The 13,078-nt window shown below is 41.4% G+C and overlaps 1 protein-coding gene across 2 annotated transcripts in view; it reads right to left on the bottom strand.

Annotated features, from left to right (window-relative positions):
* PTPN11 (protein tyrosine phosphatase non-receptor type 11) overlaps positions 1-13,078 on the bottom strand; it is an 85,358-nt gene that overhangs the window by 55,615 nt on the left and 16,665 nt on the right. For both annotated transcript variants that reach the window (XM_032309571.1, XM_032309572.1), the window contains exon 2: positions 6,518-6,640. In XM_032309571.1, the coding sequence (XP_032165462.1) occupies positions 6,518-6,640 (123 nt within the window). The remainder of the gene's footprint in view (positions 1-6,517; positions 6,641-13,078) is intronic.

The raw sequence follows: 13,078 nt of genomic DNA on the forward strand, positions 1-13,078 counted from the left end.
ATCTATCTTCTAATCCAATAAAACCACTGTAAGTATTTTGCCCCCCCTGCCAATGAAACTGTCTAGCTACCCAAGGACTGGTATGAGAATATTCATTGCAGCTTTATGTGGAATAGAAAAATCCTGGAAACTCAACCAAAATGGATAAATAAGTTACACACTCACACCATAAAACATTACACAGCAATTAAAGAAAAAAAAAACACTAAAATACACAATTACAGGGATAAATCTCAAAAAACATTACTTTAGGAGATAGAAGCCAAGGGTGGCTGACTGGCACAGTCAGGGGAGCATGTGGCTCTTGGTCTTGGGGTTGCGAGTTCAAGGCCCACACTGGGTGTAAAGATTACTTAAAAATAATATCTTTAAAAAGAGAGAGAGAGAGAGAAAGTAGACAGGCACAAATGAATACGTACTATATGACTTCATTTGTCAGTGAACTTGCGGAATAAGCAAAACTAGTCTATAGGGTTAGAGAATAGTGGTAGCTACTTAGAAGGGGGGAAATTAGAAAGGGTAACAAAGGAATCTTCTAGGGTAATGAAAATATTCTGACTACGGTGTTGGTTACATAAATAAATACATTTGTCAAAATTCATGTCACTGTACACTTAAGATACCGTATATAATCATACCTTAAATCATACCTTAAATAATCATAGACTTTAACGTACCTTAAAAACACAGACAACTGAGTTTCCAGCACAAGATAGCTAAAATGTTTTCCCATTGAGGTGACAAAACATTGATCAAAAGTTTCTAAAACTTGGTATTTTAGGGGCACCTGGGTAGCTCAGTCGTTAAGTGTCTACCTTTAGGTCGGGTCATGGTCCCATGGTTCTGGGATTGAGCCCCGCATTGGGGGTCTCTGCTCAGTGGGAAGCCTCCTTCTCCCTCTGCTGCTCTCCCTGCTTGTGTTCCCTCTCTCACTGTCTCTCCGCCAAATAAATAAATAAAATCTTAAAAGAAACCTTAAATAAATAAAACTTGGTATTTTGGTTAGCCTAGGCAGCCTGTGATTTCCATTCAGTTTTCTGAACAAATGACTACATCACAAGGACACTCATTATTACCAAGGGGCCAGGCACTTCCAAAATGATAACCATTGACCTATATGAGCTTTTAGTCTGATCCTGCAGATTATTGATGAAGCCTCTGGAAAATATAAATACATTTCTACCAAATAAAAAAGAACATGGAGACTAAAGAAAATAAGAAAAAAACATCCCAAAATGTTCCTGACAATACCGACTTCTAATTATTGGTGAAAACCTTCTCCAGTGGGTAAAGAGGGTCCTTCCGGTCACCCTCACCTTCGTTCGGGTCAACTATATCTGACTCTACTTGAACATCAGGGCTTCCCATTTCTAGCCTTTACTTAACGCCATAACACGAAGAAAGATATTTCAGGTATGAACGACATTAATACACAGCCACACAGATGGAGCTCAAAAACATAATCGTGCATGAAATGTACGTGCATGAAATGAAGCACAGCATAGAATGATATGCTCAGGATGTACCATTTATGAAAATTTAAGCACACACACAGTAATACTATAGATTATTTAAGATACAGACATACCCACACACATATATATGTGTTATATTTTATTATTGTGAAGATACTATTTCCAGGTAATGTTACTTATTATATTACAAACATACATATATATATACATATTTTTTTTTTTTAAATGAAGTATAACAAACTCATGAGACTAGCTGCCAATGGGACAAAAGGAAGCACAGGACCAAGGATGGTGGGTAAAGGGAAAGTCTGTTTTATTTTATATTCTATTTTGAAGGGAAAATGGCCATAAATACAACATGAGTGATTCTACATAACTTTATGTATTTTTCTGTATTTTTTTCCTCAAGATTATAAAGGGAGAGTGGGAGGAGAAGGAAAAAAGGGAGGGGGAATCTTTCTTGATGAACTGAATATAAGATAACATAATGATCAATTTTTAAGCATGGGCACATAATATAAAGGTTGGATTGCACAGAACCACAACAATAAACACATCATATACAAACGCATACACGCACTCACAGAGGCACGCAGACATCTGTAACAGCGGCTACGCACAGACAAAGAAACAGAAAAAGTGAAAGTCGGCCACATTGCACAACTGTCAAAGGCAGTGGTTCTAAGTTCACAAAAAAGATACACAAATGGTCTTTAAATGCATTAAAGGATGCTCACCTTCAATCCTGAGAGAAATAAAAATTAAAATTCGCAAAGACAGCATTTCTCATCTATCAAGCTAATGAAAAGGAAAAACTTGACCACACTCAAATGGTGACGCTGTGGAGAAATGGGGCCCCCGTGTATGACTGGTGGGAGCGCAAGATGGTGCAATCGCTACGGAGAAGAATCTGAAAAAGCAATGCCACCTGTGCATATACTGTCTCCCCCCAATCACCTCCCTCCCAGGAAATCACTTTTCAGCTTTGAAAAGACAGCTTTTCAAAAGCACAGAACATATGCAAAATGGGATCCCGTTCACTGCAGCCGTATCGGTCACTGTTAAATATTAGAAAAAACTAAATTCCTATCTGTAGGGAAATTGTATACATTTATACACTATTCAGTTGACTACGAAGATGAGAAAGATTACTAAAAGATTTCTGTAAGTAAAAAAGTAAACTATAGAAAAAGATAGTATTCTACTTCATGTGTACAAAGAAACAAAAGGATAAACTAGAAACTAAGGGAAATGATGACCTTCAGGGAAGGATGGAAATTGTGCAAGGCATAGATAAGAGTGGGATTTCTCCCCCCCCCAAAAAAGGGGGGGATTTCTCAGAAAATACCTTTTATACAGTTTTATTTTTAAATCTTGTAAATGTTTCACACACTCAAAACATATAATTTAATCAAAGATCAGAAAAAAATGAATACCTGAAAAACACTGAATATAAATAGAAATCTCGCTTTATAATTAACTCACAAATACACAGAAAACTAATTCCACTGAGCCTGGGTGGCTCAGTGGGTTAAGCCTCTGCCTTCAGCTCAGGTCATGATCTCAGGGTCCTGGGATGGAGCCCCAATCGGGCTCTCTGCTCAATAGGGAGCCTGCATCCCCCCTCCCCTGCCTGCCTCTCTGCCTACTTGTGATCTCTGTCTGTGTGTCTAATAAATAAAAAAAACTTAAAAAAAAAAAAAAAAAGGAACGACAGTGGTATAGTATTTCTGGAACAATTTTTGTATTATAGAATTGGCCAAGTGAGGTCATATATTGTTGCATCTGGAAGCAGGGTTCCCCATACAAGAGAAGGGAAACACAAATATGGGATGGGAAAAGGTAAGAAAGTTGCATTGAACTGGAACTATTAGTAAGAACACTTGGTCTGAAATATATAAATATTTATTTCCCAGCTCTGTCTACTGTGAGGGCCAAGAAGCAATAAACACACCTAGCTTCTAAATCTTGGTTCCTGAACACCATTTCCCATTGAAAGACTCAAGCCTCTTGAGAGAAACAAAATGATTCCAGGCTTGGGGGGGAAAAAATTACAAAAATAGCCTGAAACATCTCAGAGAGCCAGAAGGCAAGGATGTACTCAAAGATCACTGGAGAAATGTCAAAAGGATACAGGAACCACGCCAGCCGAATGTGGGGCAATTAGAGCATCAAATTAATAATGAGGGGCGCCTGGGTGTCTCAATCATTGAGCATCTGCCTTTGGCTCAGGTCATGATCTCGTGATCTCAGGGTCCTGGGATCCAGTGCCCATTGGCTCCTTGCTCAGCAGAGAGTCTGCTTCTCCTTCTTTCTCTCCCCACCTGACCGCCTCCCCTGCTCGTGTTCTCTCTTTCAAATAAATAAATAAAATCTTTTAAAAAAGGAAAGAAAGAAAGAAAGAAAGAAAGAACAGAATTAGAAAAATAATTTTTCAGGTGCCATAAATGATTTATTCAGACAAACTTCATCAACGAATGCTAAAAACACGAAGTGAGAAAATGCTGGGGAAGACGATACAAACTATCACCCATCAGACCACTTAATAATTACAAAAAGAAAAAGGCGCCTTTGTAATGAAAAACATCTGGCAAGCACCTGAATCCAGCGGTTAAACCAAAGAACACCAAAGAATGGGCCAAACAGGCAGTCTGTGAAATAACGGGGTGGTCCGGCATCACCTCTGGAGTGTGTTTGCCCAAAATGTTTCATGTGAAGGTGAAAATGAGGAAACAATCAGCCAATTGAGATTGGAGGACAACCCAAGAAATGACTGGCCTGACTCCCCAAAAAGCTAAAAGATGAGGATAAAAAGAAAAGGTCAGGAAGGAGACAGAGACTAGAAACATACAAATTAAATGCAATGGATGATCTTGGACGAGATTCTCCTGAACCTAGTCTAGGGCAGGGGAGGGGTGGAAGGTGGAGAGACTCAACGGCTTCTAAAGCCGTTACTGAAATAAGGGAAGTCTGAATACAGACGGTAGATTATATATCTGACAATATTATTAAAGCAAGGTTAAAATGTGTTACTCTTAATGATTCTGTAGCTGTCCAGAAAGCCCTTGTTTCTCTGCCATACACACTGAAGTATTTAAAGATGCAAATAAAGGCACCTGGCGGGCGGGCATAGTCAGTAGAGCATGCAGACTCTTGATCTCAGCGTTGTGAGTTCGAGCCCCATGCTGGGTATGGAGAGTACTTAAAAATAAAATCTCTAAAAAAATTTTTTTAATAAAATAAAGATAAAAAATAAATATCCTGATTATCTGCAACTTATTTTCAAAAAGCTCAGGGGGAAAAAAGTATATACACAAACATACTCAGAAAGAGCAAACATGACAAAACACTGGCTAGTAAAGAGAATATGCGTGTCCACTATATTCACCTTTCACCTTCTCTGCAGGTCAGGCATTTTTCAAAAATAAACAAAAAAAAAAAAAGTTGGGGAAAAAAATCACACCAATTCTCTAGCCCCGGTTCTGCCACTGACAAGCCGTGAGAGCAGCTAACTAACTTAACCTCTGTGCCTCGGCTTACTCATCTGCAAAATGAATGTAATTGTGGAACTTATTCCCAGGCTGTCAGGAAAATTAAATACAATGATACATGCCAAGTGCGTGGTGCAATGGCCTGGTACATATGTCAACTCCTCAGTCACGTCTGTTATCAGCAGCAGCAGTAGCATCAGATGCTCTCCAACCAAACTCTTACAGCCTAAATATCACATAGCTTTAAGTTAGAAGCCTGTGCTGAGATAAATCCTTAGGAGTGAAAGATCCGTTCCTTGAACTGAAACACAAGGGCGCCTGGGTGGCTCAGTTGGTTAAGCGTCTACCTTCAGCTCAGGTCATGATCCTGGGGTCCTGGGATCCAGCCCCGCATCGGGCTCTCTGCTCAGCAAGAAGTCTGCTTCTCCCTCTCCCCCACCCCCCTGCTCCTGCTCTCACACACATGCGCTCTCTCAAATAAATAAGTAAAATCTTAAAAAAGAAGAACACAAGTAAAAGCTAAGGACAGGGGCTCCTCAAAAAAACTAACCTAACCCAAAAAGATATTTCCCAAGTCCAAAAGGGGATCCTAAATAAACCGACCAGTTTGTCCAACCCTCTATTGTGGGACACTGAGTTGTTTTTAGTTTGCTTTAAAGTTTTTTGAACAGTATGACCAGCATCCTGTTACATGTCTCTATGAGCATATGTGACAGACTCTTTCTAGAAACTAACTTTCTCTTATGTACTTATTCCCTTTCCTCTAGATTATTCAAGGAGCTATAACTCGACTGCTTTATGAATCTGCTTTTATTATTTTTTTTTAATTAAGAAGTAAGTAAATTATGTTGGCCATTAAAAGGAAGAATTAGATCAGCAGAGAACTCAAAAACTTTAAAAAGGAAGTTGCAGAATAGCAGATATATTATAAGACCATGGATATGAATTCTAAAAACACACAAACCAACTTTATATTGTTCACAATAGCACCAAGACAGTACAAGTATAAAAAACACATTCAGGAAGGATATATGCCAACCTCTCGATGGTGGTTTCCTCTGGGGAAAGAGGGAGGAGAAGGGGACTGGGCAGGGGAACAAAAGGGACCACAACTTCCTCAGTGATGTTAATTACTTGAAAAAGAAAACTGATCTGAAGTAACTCTTAGAAAGCAATTTTCCCAAAAAGAAATCAACAGAAAGAAAAAGGAAAAATGCAGGCCACCAGGTTCAGGATGACGAGAACCAGGATGGAGCCCTGTGTGGCTTAAGGACCTGCAACACTCTGTCCACCTCACACTCAGGGGTTTCCTCAAGGGAGAAGAAATGCCCATGATGACACCCCTTGTGCCGCATTCCCACATCCCCAGTCTCAGGAGCCCATGCCTGAGCCTTGCAAGCGGGCTTGAGTCGCATCTGACATGCAGACCAGGCCTCGCCACAGGCCCGCAGGCAGGCCTACTCTCCATGAGGGTAGCAAGTTGTCCTGGAGGGGTTTCAACATTTCCCACCTGAAAAGCCCTTGCAGTGTTCTCTTTTTCTTCCAACTTACCTAACGGAAAGGGTGAAGTCTCCAGGGTTGCTTTTACTGGGCCTCGCCAAAAAACTGCCATCCACGCCTCTTGTCAACAGCAGGTTTTCGGCCTCCACGCCAGTGATGTTTGGGTGAAACCATCTTGAGTGAGAGAAAAATAGAGCAATGAAAACCACAATTCTCCAGAAATTCTCCAGAAAGCACTACTTTCCACACCATGACAGCTAAAATGCCCATGAGTAGAGTAGCTAATAAAAATATAAAATAGGACCTTCCCTTCCTCTTACTCCTCTTCTCTCTAATCACCACCCCCCTCCTTGACTTCCTCTTGGAAGGATCCTGGGATCCTGCTAGCGTAGTCAGTGGGGCCAGGGGCATGGTCAGTGGGACTGGGGATGGGGGTATGAAGCCGAGCCCAAAGCCCTGAAAGATAGGCCATATGGTCAGGAGATTGAACACATGGAGTAGAATTACACAAGTAAAGAAAGAAACTAGTGAATAAAGAAACGTATTAAGGATAATGAGAGCCAGGTTTCTCACTATTAGAGAGGGGATACAAATATGGAAAGGGGAAAACCAGAATAAAGCAGATTAGAATTGGAGGCAATAGAGGGCATCTGGGTGGACTCAGTGGGTTAAGCCTCTGCCTTCGGCTCAGGTCATGATCTCAGGGTCCTGGGATCGAATCCCGCATCGGGCTCTCTGCTAGGCAGGGAGCCTGCTTCCTCCTCTCTCTCTCTCTCTCTCTCTGCCTGCCTCTCTGCCTACTTGTGATCTCTGTCTGTCAAATAAATAAATAAAATCTTAAAAAAAAAATTGGAGGCAATATAAACTCTGCTTTTTAATACACATAGAGAGATGGCTGCAGAAATACAGATGTATGGTTCTGTGTACGTCCCTGTGCTTTTGTGCATGCAGATGGATACGTATCTTCATAGTTCTCTCTTCCAAAAGGGCTTGGAAGCAATGATACCCAGAAGCCATCAGCATAACCAGCCCCGTTATCATGATTTCTAAATACCATTCTCCAACAAAAGGAACTGGGTTCCTTGGAGAAAGAGCTAATTCCAGGTCTGGGGCACTAAAAACGTAAGATGAGCTTGGAGTACCTTACCGTGCCACAGAGCCCTGCTCAGTGGGGAGCCTGCTTCTTGCTCCCCACCCTGCCGCTCCCCCTCCTAGAGCTCTGGCTCTCTCTCAAATAAACAAATAAAATCTTAAACAAAAAAAAAGGACAAAGGGAAAGCTCTTTGAAATAGAATCACAAAGAATAATATATAAGCAGTATAGAATATATAATATTTTACATATATGTAATATATAAGCAGTATAGAAGGTATACGAGGATTAGAAAATCACCATTTGGTAACCAGCACATGAATGACTCAGGCAAGGATCATCAGAGGACACTAAAACTGGTGGGTGAACATTTCAGGAAGGATGGTATTTACAACAACTCAAAGAACCTCCCTACAAAATGCTTATTAATTAACAAATAACGAATATTCATGAACCTCACAGTGGAGAACTTGACAGACTCTATCTTAACCAGTGGATGAAAGTTAACGCCACCGGTTATGGATTAAACTGGCATCACAACACGCACTGAGAACACGTGCCATTTCTGTGCTATTCCTGCCAAAAAAGCATTACCTAATCGAATTCGGAGGAACATCGGACAAACCCCAAGTGCGTGACATTCTACAAACTCACTGGCACGTACTCCTCAAAAATGTCAAAACTGTGAAGGGGGAGGGGACAGCCAAGAAAGAACTTTCCAGATTACAGGCCAGAAAAAGGACACAAGAATACACTGCATGGTTCTTCCTGGGCATTATCACTGACCAGGGGGAGGCAGAAATTTGATAATAATACTATTATAATGTAAATTTCCTGATTTTGACAAGCATACTGTTAACTATGTCTGTGTCTCTGTTTTTAGGAAATACACACTGAAGTATTTTAGAGTAACAAGACATCATATCTGGTACTTACTCTCAAATGGTTCAGACTGAAGTTACACATACAGTGTGTGTATACATATGGGGGGGGCAAATGTATACAACGTTAGCTGCTAAATCTGAGTTAAAAGTACACTGAAGTTGTATTATTCTTATAACATTTGTACAAATTTGAAATTATTTCAGAATAAAAAGTTTTTAAAAACACACAAGTAGGGACACCTGGGTGGCTCAGTGAGTTAAAGCCGCTGCCTTTGGTTCAGGTCATGATCCCAGAACCACGGTTCTGAGATCAAGCCCAGCATCAGGCTCTCTGCTCAGTAGGGAGCCTGCTTCCCCCCTTCTCTCTCTCTGCTTCTCTCTCTGCCTGCTTGTGATCTCTGCCAAATAAATAAATAAAATCGTCCTAGGATCGAGTTTTGCATCGGGCTCTCTTCTCGGCGGGGAGCCTGCTTCTCCCCCTCTCTCTGCCTGCCTCTCTGCCTACTTGTGATCTCTGTCTGTCAAATAAATAAATAAATCTTTAAAAAAAACACACACACAAATAATGAAGTCCACCATGAAGCCATTCACTTCAAGAGAATTCCTCTCTAGTTCCCAGCAAGATTTCCTTCATGGATTCCAAAAGTCACCAAGATTTGTGGTAAAAAGAGTAATTTCTGAAGTCAAATTATCTGACCTTTATAGGCTAATTCAATACTCCAGGGAACGCACATCATTATTAAACGTAGAGTCCTGGCACTGATAATCAAATGAACTTTCAAGAGACTTCTCTACAAATACTGGCCCAATTACAGTGTGTTAGGACAGTGAAAGAGAGAGAAGGCAAGAGGAAGAGCTGTCGTAAATCATTCATTAAGGGCACGGAGAGCTCTGCAGCCTTGTGATTAGGGCTCCACTCACCCAGACCCAGGCGCACATCTGAGCTCTACCGCTTACTAGCTCATGACCCGGGCAAGTTCTTTCTTCCTCGGACTCAGTACCCTCAAAAAGGCAAGGATTGATCATTTTTTTCTGCAATGATAATTCTTATGTTTCATTTAAGAATAAACTGAGAGGGGCGCCTGGGTGGCTCAGTGGGTTAAAGCATCTGCCTTCAGCTCAGGTCATGATCCCAGCACCGCGTCAGGCTCTCTGCTCAGTGGGAAGCCTGTTTCCTCCTCTCTCACTGCCTGCCTCTGCCTACTTGTGATCTCTGTCTGTCAAATAAATACATAAAATCTTTAAAAAAAAAAAAAAAAAGAACACCCCAAGATTATAAAAAAATGGGACGCCTGGGTGGCTCAGTTGGTTGGACGACTGCCTTCGGCTCAGGTCATGATCCCGGAGTCCCGGGATCGAGTCCCACATCGGGCTCCCAGCTGCATGGGGAGTCTGCTTCTCCCTCTGACCTTCTCCTCGCTCATGCTCTCTCTCACTGTCTCTCTCTCTCAAATAAATAAATAAAATCTTTAAAAAAAAAAAAAAGAAGAAACTGAGAATCCATACAGTATGATATCATTCAGCCATTATAAGTAACAAATTACTGGGAGCACCTGGATGGCTCAGTTGGTTGACCAATAGCCTCTTGCTTTTCAATCAGGTCAGGATATTGGGGTCGTGGGATTGAGCCCCACATTGGGCTCCATACTCAACGCAGTGTCTGCTTGAGCGATTCTCTCTCTCCCTCTCCTTCTGCCCCTCCCCTTGCTTGTGTGTTTTCTCTCTCAAATAAATAAATAAGCAAATCGTAAAAAAAAAAAAAAAAAAAGTAATGAAGTACTGATAAATGCTACAATTTGAATAAACCTCAGAAATATTAAGCTAAAGGAAAGAAACCAGACACAAGAGGCCACATGTTCTATGATTCCATTGATGTGAAGTCCAGAATAAGCAAATCCATAGACAGAAAGTAGATCAGTGCTTGCTTTGAGAAGGTGGATACCTAATAGGTACAGGGTTTCTTTTGGAGGTGATGGGAATGTCCTAAGATTATAGTGCAGTATGTGAATATACTAAAAGCCAATGGGCTGTGTCCTTTAAATACATATGGTATGTGAATGATACCTCATTAAAGCTATTCAAAAAAAAAAAAAAAGAATAGGGGCTGGGCAAAAAATAAAATAAATAAAAAATGAAAATAAAAAAGAATAAACTGAGATAATAAAAAACAGGGCTTACTAAATTCACTCACGCCACAAACAGTGGATACCCAACACAGGCTCTGAGGACCACATGCCAGTTATCAGAATAACCCTGCCCTCAAGAGGGTTTCTTTGCAATGGAGGGATTTAAAAAAAAAAAAAAAAAAAAAAAAGGTAACTAAATAAAATGTCATGTGGTGATAACTGCTACAAGAGAAATAAAGTAATGGGGCACCTTGGTGTCTCAGTCAGTTGAGCACCCAACCATTGACTCTTGGATTCAGCTCAGGTCATGATCTCAGAGTCGTAAGGTCAAGACCAGAAACTAAGCTCCCTGCTCAGCGGGGAATCTGCTGGAGATTCTTTCTCCCTCTCTCTACCCCTCTGCTCCTCTCCCAACTCATGTACACTCACTAACAAATTAATAAATTAAACCATTAAAAAAAAAAAAGTGTGGCACCTGGGTGGCTCAGTCACTTGGGCATCTGCCTTCATCTTGAGTTGTGATCCCGGAGTCCTGGGATCAAGCCCATATCAAGCTCTGTATTTGGCAGGGAATCTGCTTCTCCCTCTCCCTCTGCCCCCTCCCCTGCTCATTCTCTCTCTCACACACACTCTCTCTGTCAAATAAAATAAAATCTTTTTTAAAAATTTAGGGGCGCCTGGTGGCTCAGTGGGTTAAAGCCTCTGCCTTCAGCTTGGGTCATGATCCCAGGGTCCTGGGATTGAGCCCCGCATCGGGGTCTCTGCTCAGCAGAGAGCCTGCTTCCTCCTCTCTCTCTGTCTGTCTCTCTGCCTACTTGTGATCTCTCTCTCTCTCTCTCTGTCAAATAAATAAATAAAATCTTTTTAAAAAAGAGGAAGAAAGCAGCGAGAGGGGATGCTTATACAGGCTACAGGGGAGGTGGGGCTCAGTGATAAGGTAACATCTGACAAGACCTCAAAGAAGCAAGGCAGCAGCATGCCTGTTTACAGGAGAGGGACATATCAGGCAATGGGCAGACAGTATATGACACGTATGCAAGAGGCCAGTGTGGCTGGGGCAAAATGGGCAAGGGACAGACAGGCAGAGGAGGCCAGTGAGGTAATGAAAAGCCAGAAGATATAGGGCCTTGGAGGCACTATAAAAACTTCAACCTTTATTTTTTGTGAAATGGTTAAGGACTAGAAGGTTTAGGCAGAGGAGCAACATGATCTGACTTACATTTTTAAATCACCTTTCAAACTACTGCACAGGGAAAACACACAGGTTAGTTAAGAAAGCCACTGTGATAAACAATCCAGACAGGAAATGATGGTAAGAGGACCAAGGTGGCAGCAGTGGGAGGAGTGATAAAAGTCCAACTAGGATTATCTTCAGGGTAGACAAGAGGATTTCCTAAAGGATTATACATGGAATGGGAAAGAAAAAAGTAAGAAGACTCCTAGGTTTGGCGTCTAGTCAACTAGAAGGTTGGAAACATGGAAAGGGGGGCACCTGAGTGGCTCAGTGGGTTAAGTCTCTGCCTTCAGCTCAGGTCATGATCTCAGGGTCCATGGGATCGAGCCCCATATCGGGCTCTCCGCTCGGCAGGGAGCCTGCTTCCCTCTCTCTCTCTGCCTGCCTCTCTGCCTACTTGCCATCTCTGTTTGTCAGATAAATAAACAAAATCTTAAAAAAAAAAAAAAAAAAAGCTCTAGCAGATTAAAAAAAAAAAAAACATGGAAAGGATAGGAAGAGCAAAATCAAGGGTTTGATTTGGTATGTGTTAAGTTCAAGATGCTTAGTTGTCCAAGTGTTGGTGCACGCTAAGCACTAAATGTTAGATATTATTATTGACAATCATAACAATAAATGTAAGGTTGTTCTGACAAGGAATAATCTATCAACATTCCTGCTGTTTACATTAACTGAAATTCATCTTATTTTTACTTTTTCCTATACCATCTCACTAGTGTTTTAGGGGGAATCTAAACATCATTCTGACTGGCCTTGAGAAAAATCCCATGGACTACAGCTAGCCAGCGCTCGCTCACATCCCAGCTCTGTGAACATGAGCTAGTGATTTCACTTTCCTATTAACTCATCCAGAAAATGGACATAGTAACAAATACATGTGTGCAAACATACTACTGCCTCCACGAACACACACACGTGGAATCCTCCTGATCTACACCCCAATATTTTTCATTTACAACTTGAAGATCCTTCTGTGGCAGTACATTCTTTTTAATGGCTACACAATATTCCATCGTATGAATATACTCGCAAGAATTTAATCCCCATTACAGGACATTTATAGTTTGCCTAGTTTTGTTATTGCAAATAATGCAGCAGAGGGGCACAGCAGAGTGGCTCAGTCGGTTAAGCGTCCAACTCTTGGTTTTGGCTCAGGTCATGATCTCAGGGTTGTAAGACTGCACCTCACACTGGGCTCTGTGATCAGTGGGGAGTGGGGGCTTGGATTCCTACCCTCTGCCTCTCCCCCAGTGCGTTTGCTTTCTCTAAAATAAAT

The sequence above is a fragment of the Mustela erminea genome, chromosome 13, assembly GCF_009829155.1.
Source record: "Mustela erminea isolate mMusErm1 chromosome 13, mMusErm1.Pri, whole genome shotgun sequence".
Lineage (NCBI taxonomy): Eukaryota > Metazoa > Chordata > Mammalia > Carnivora > Mustelidae > Mustela > Mustela erminea.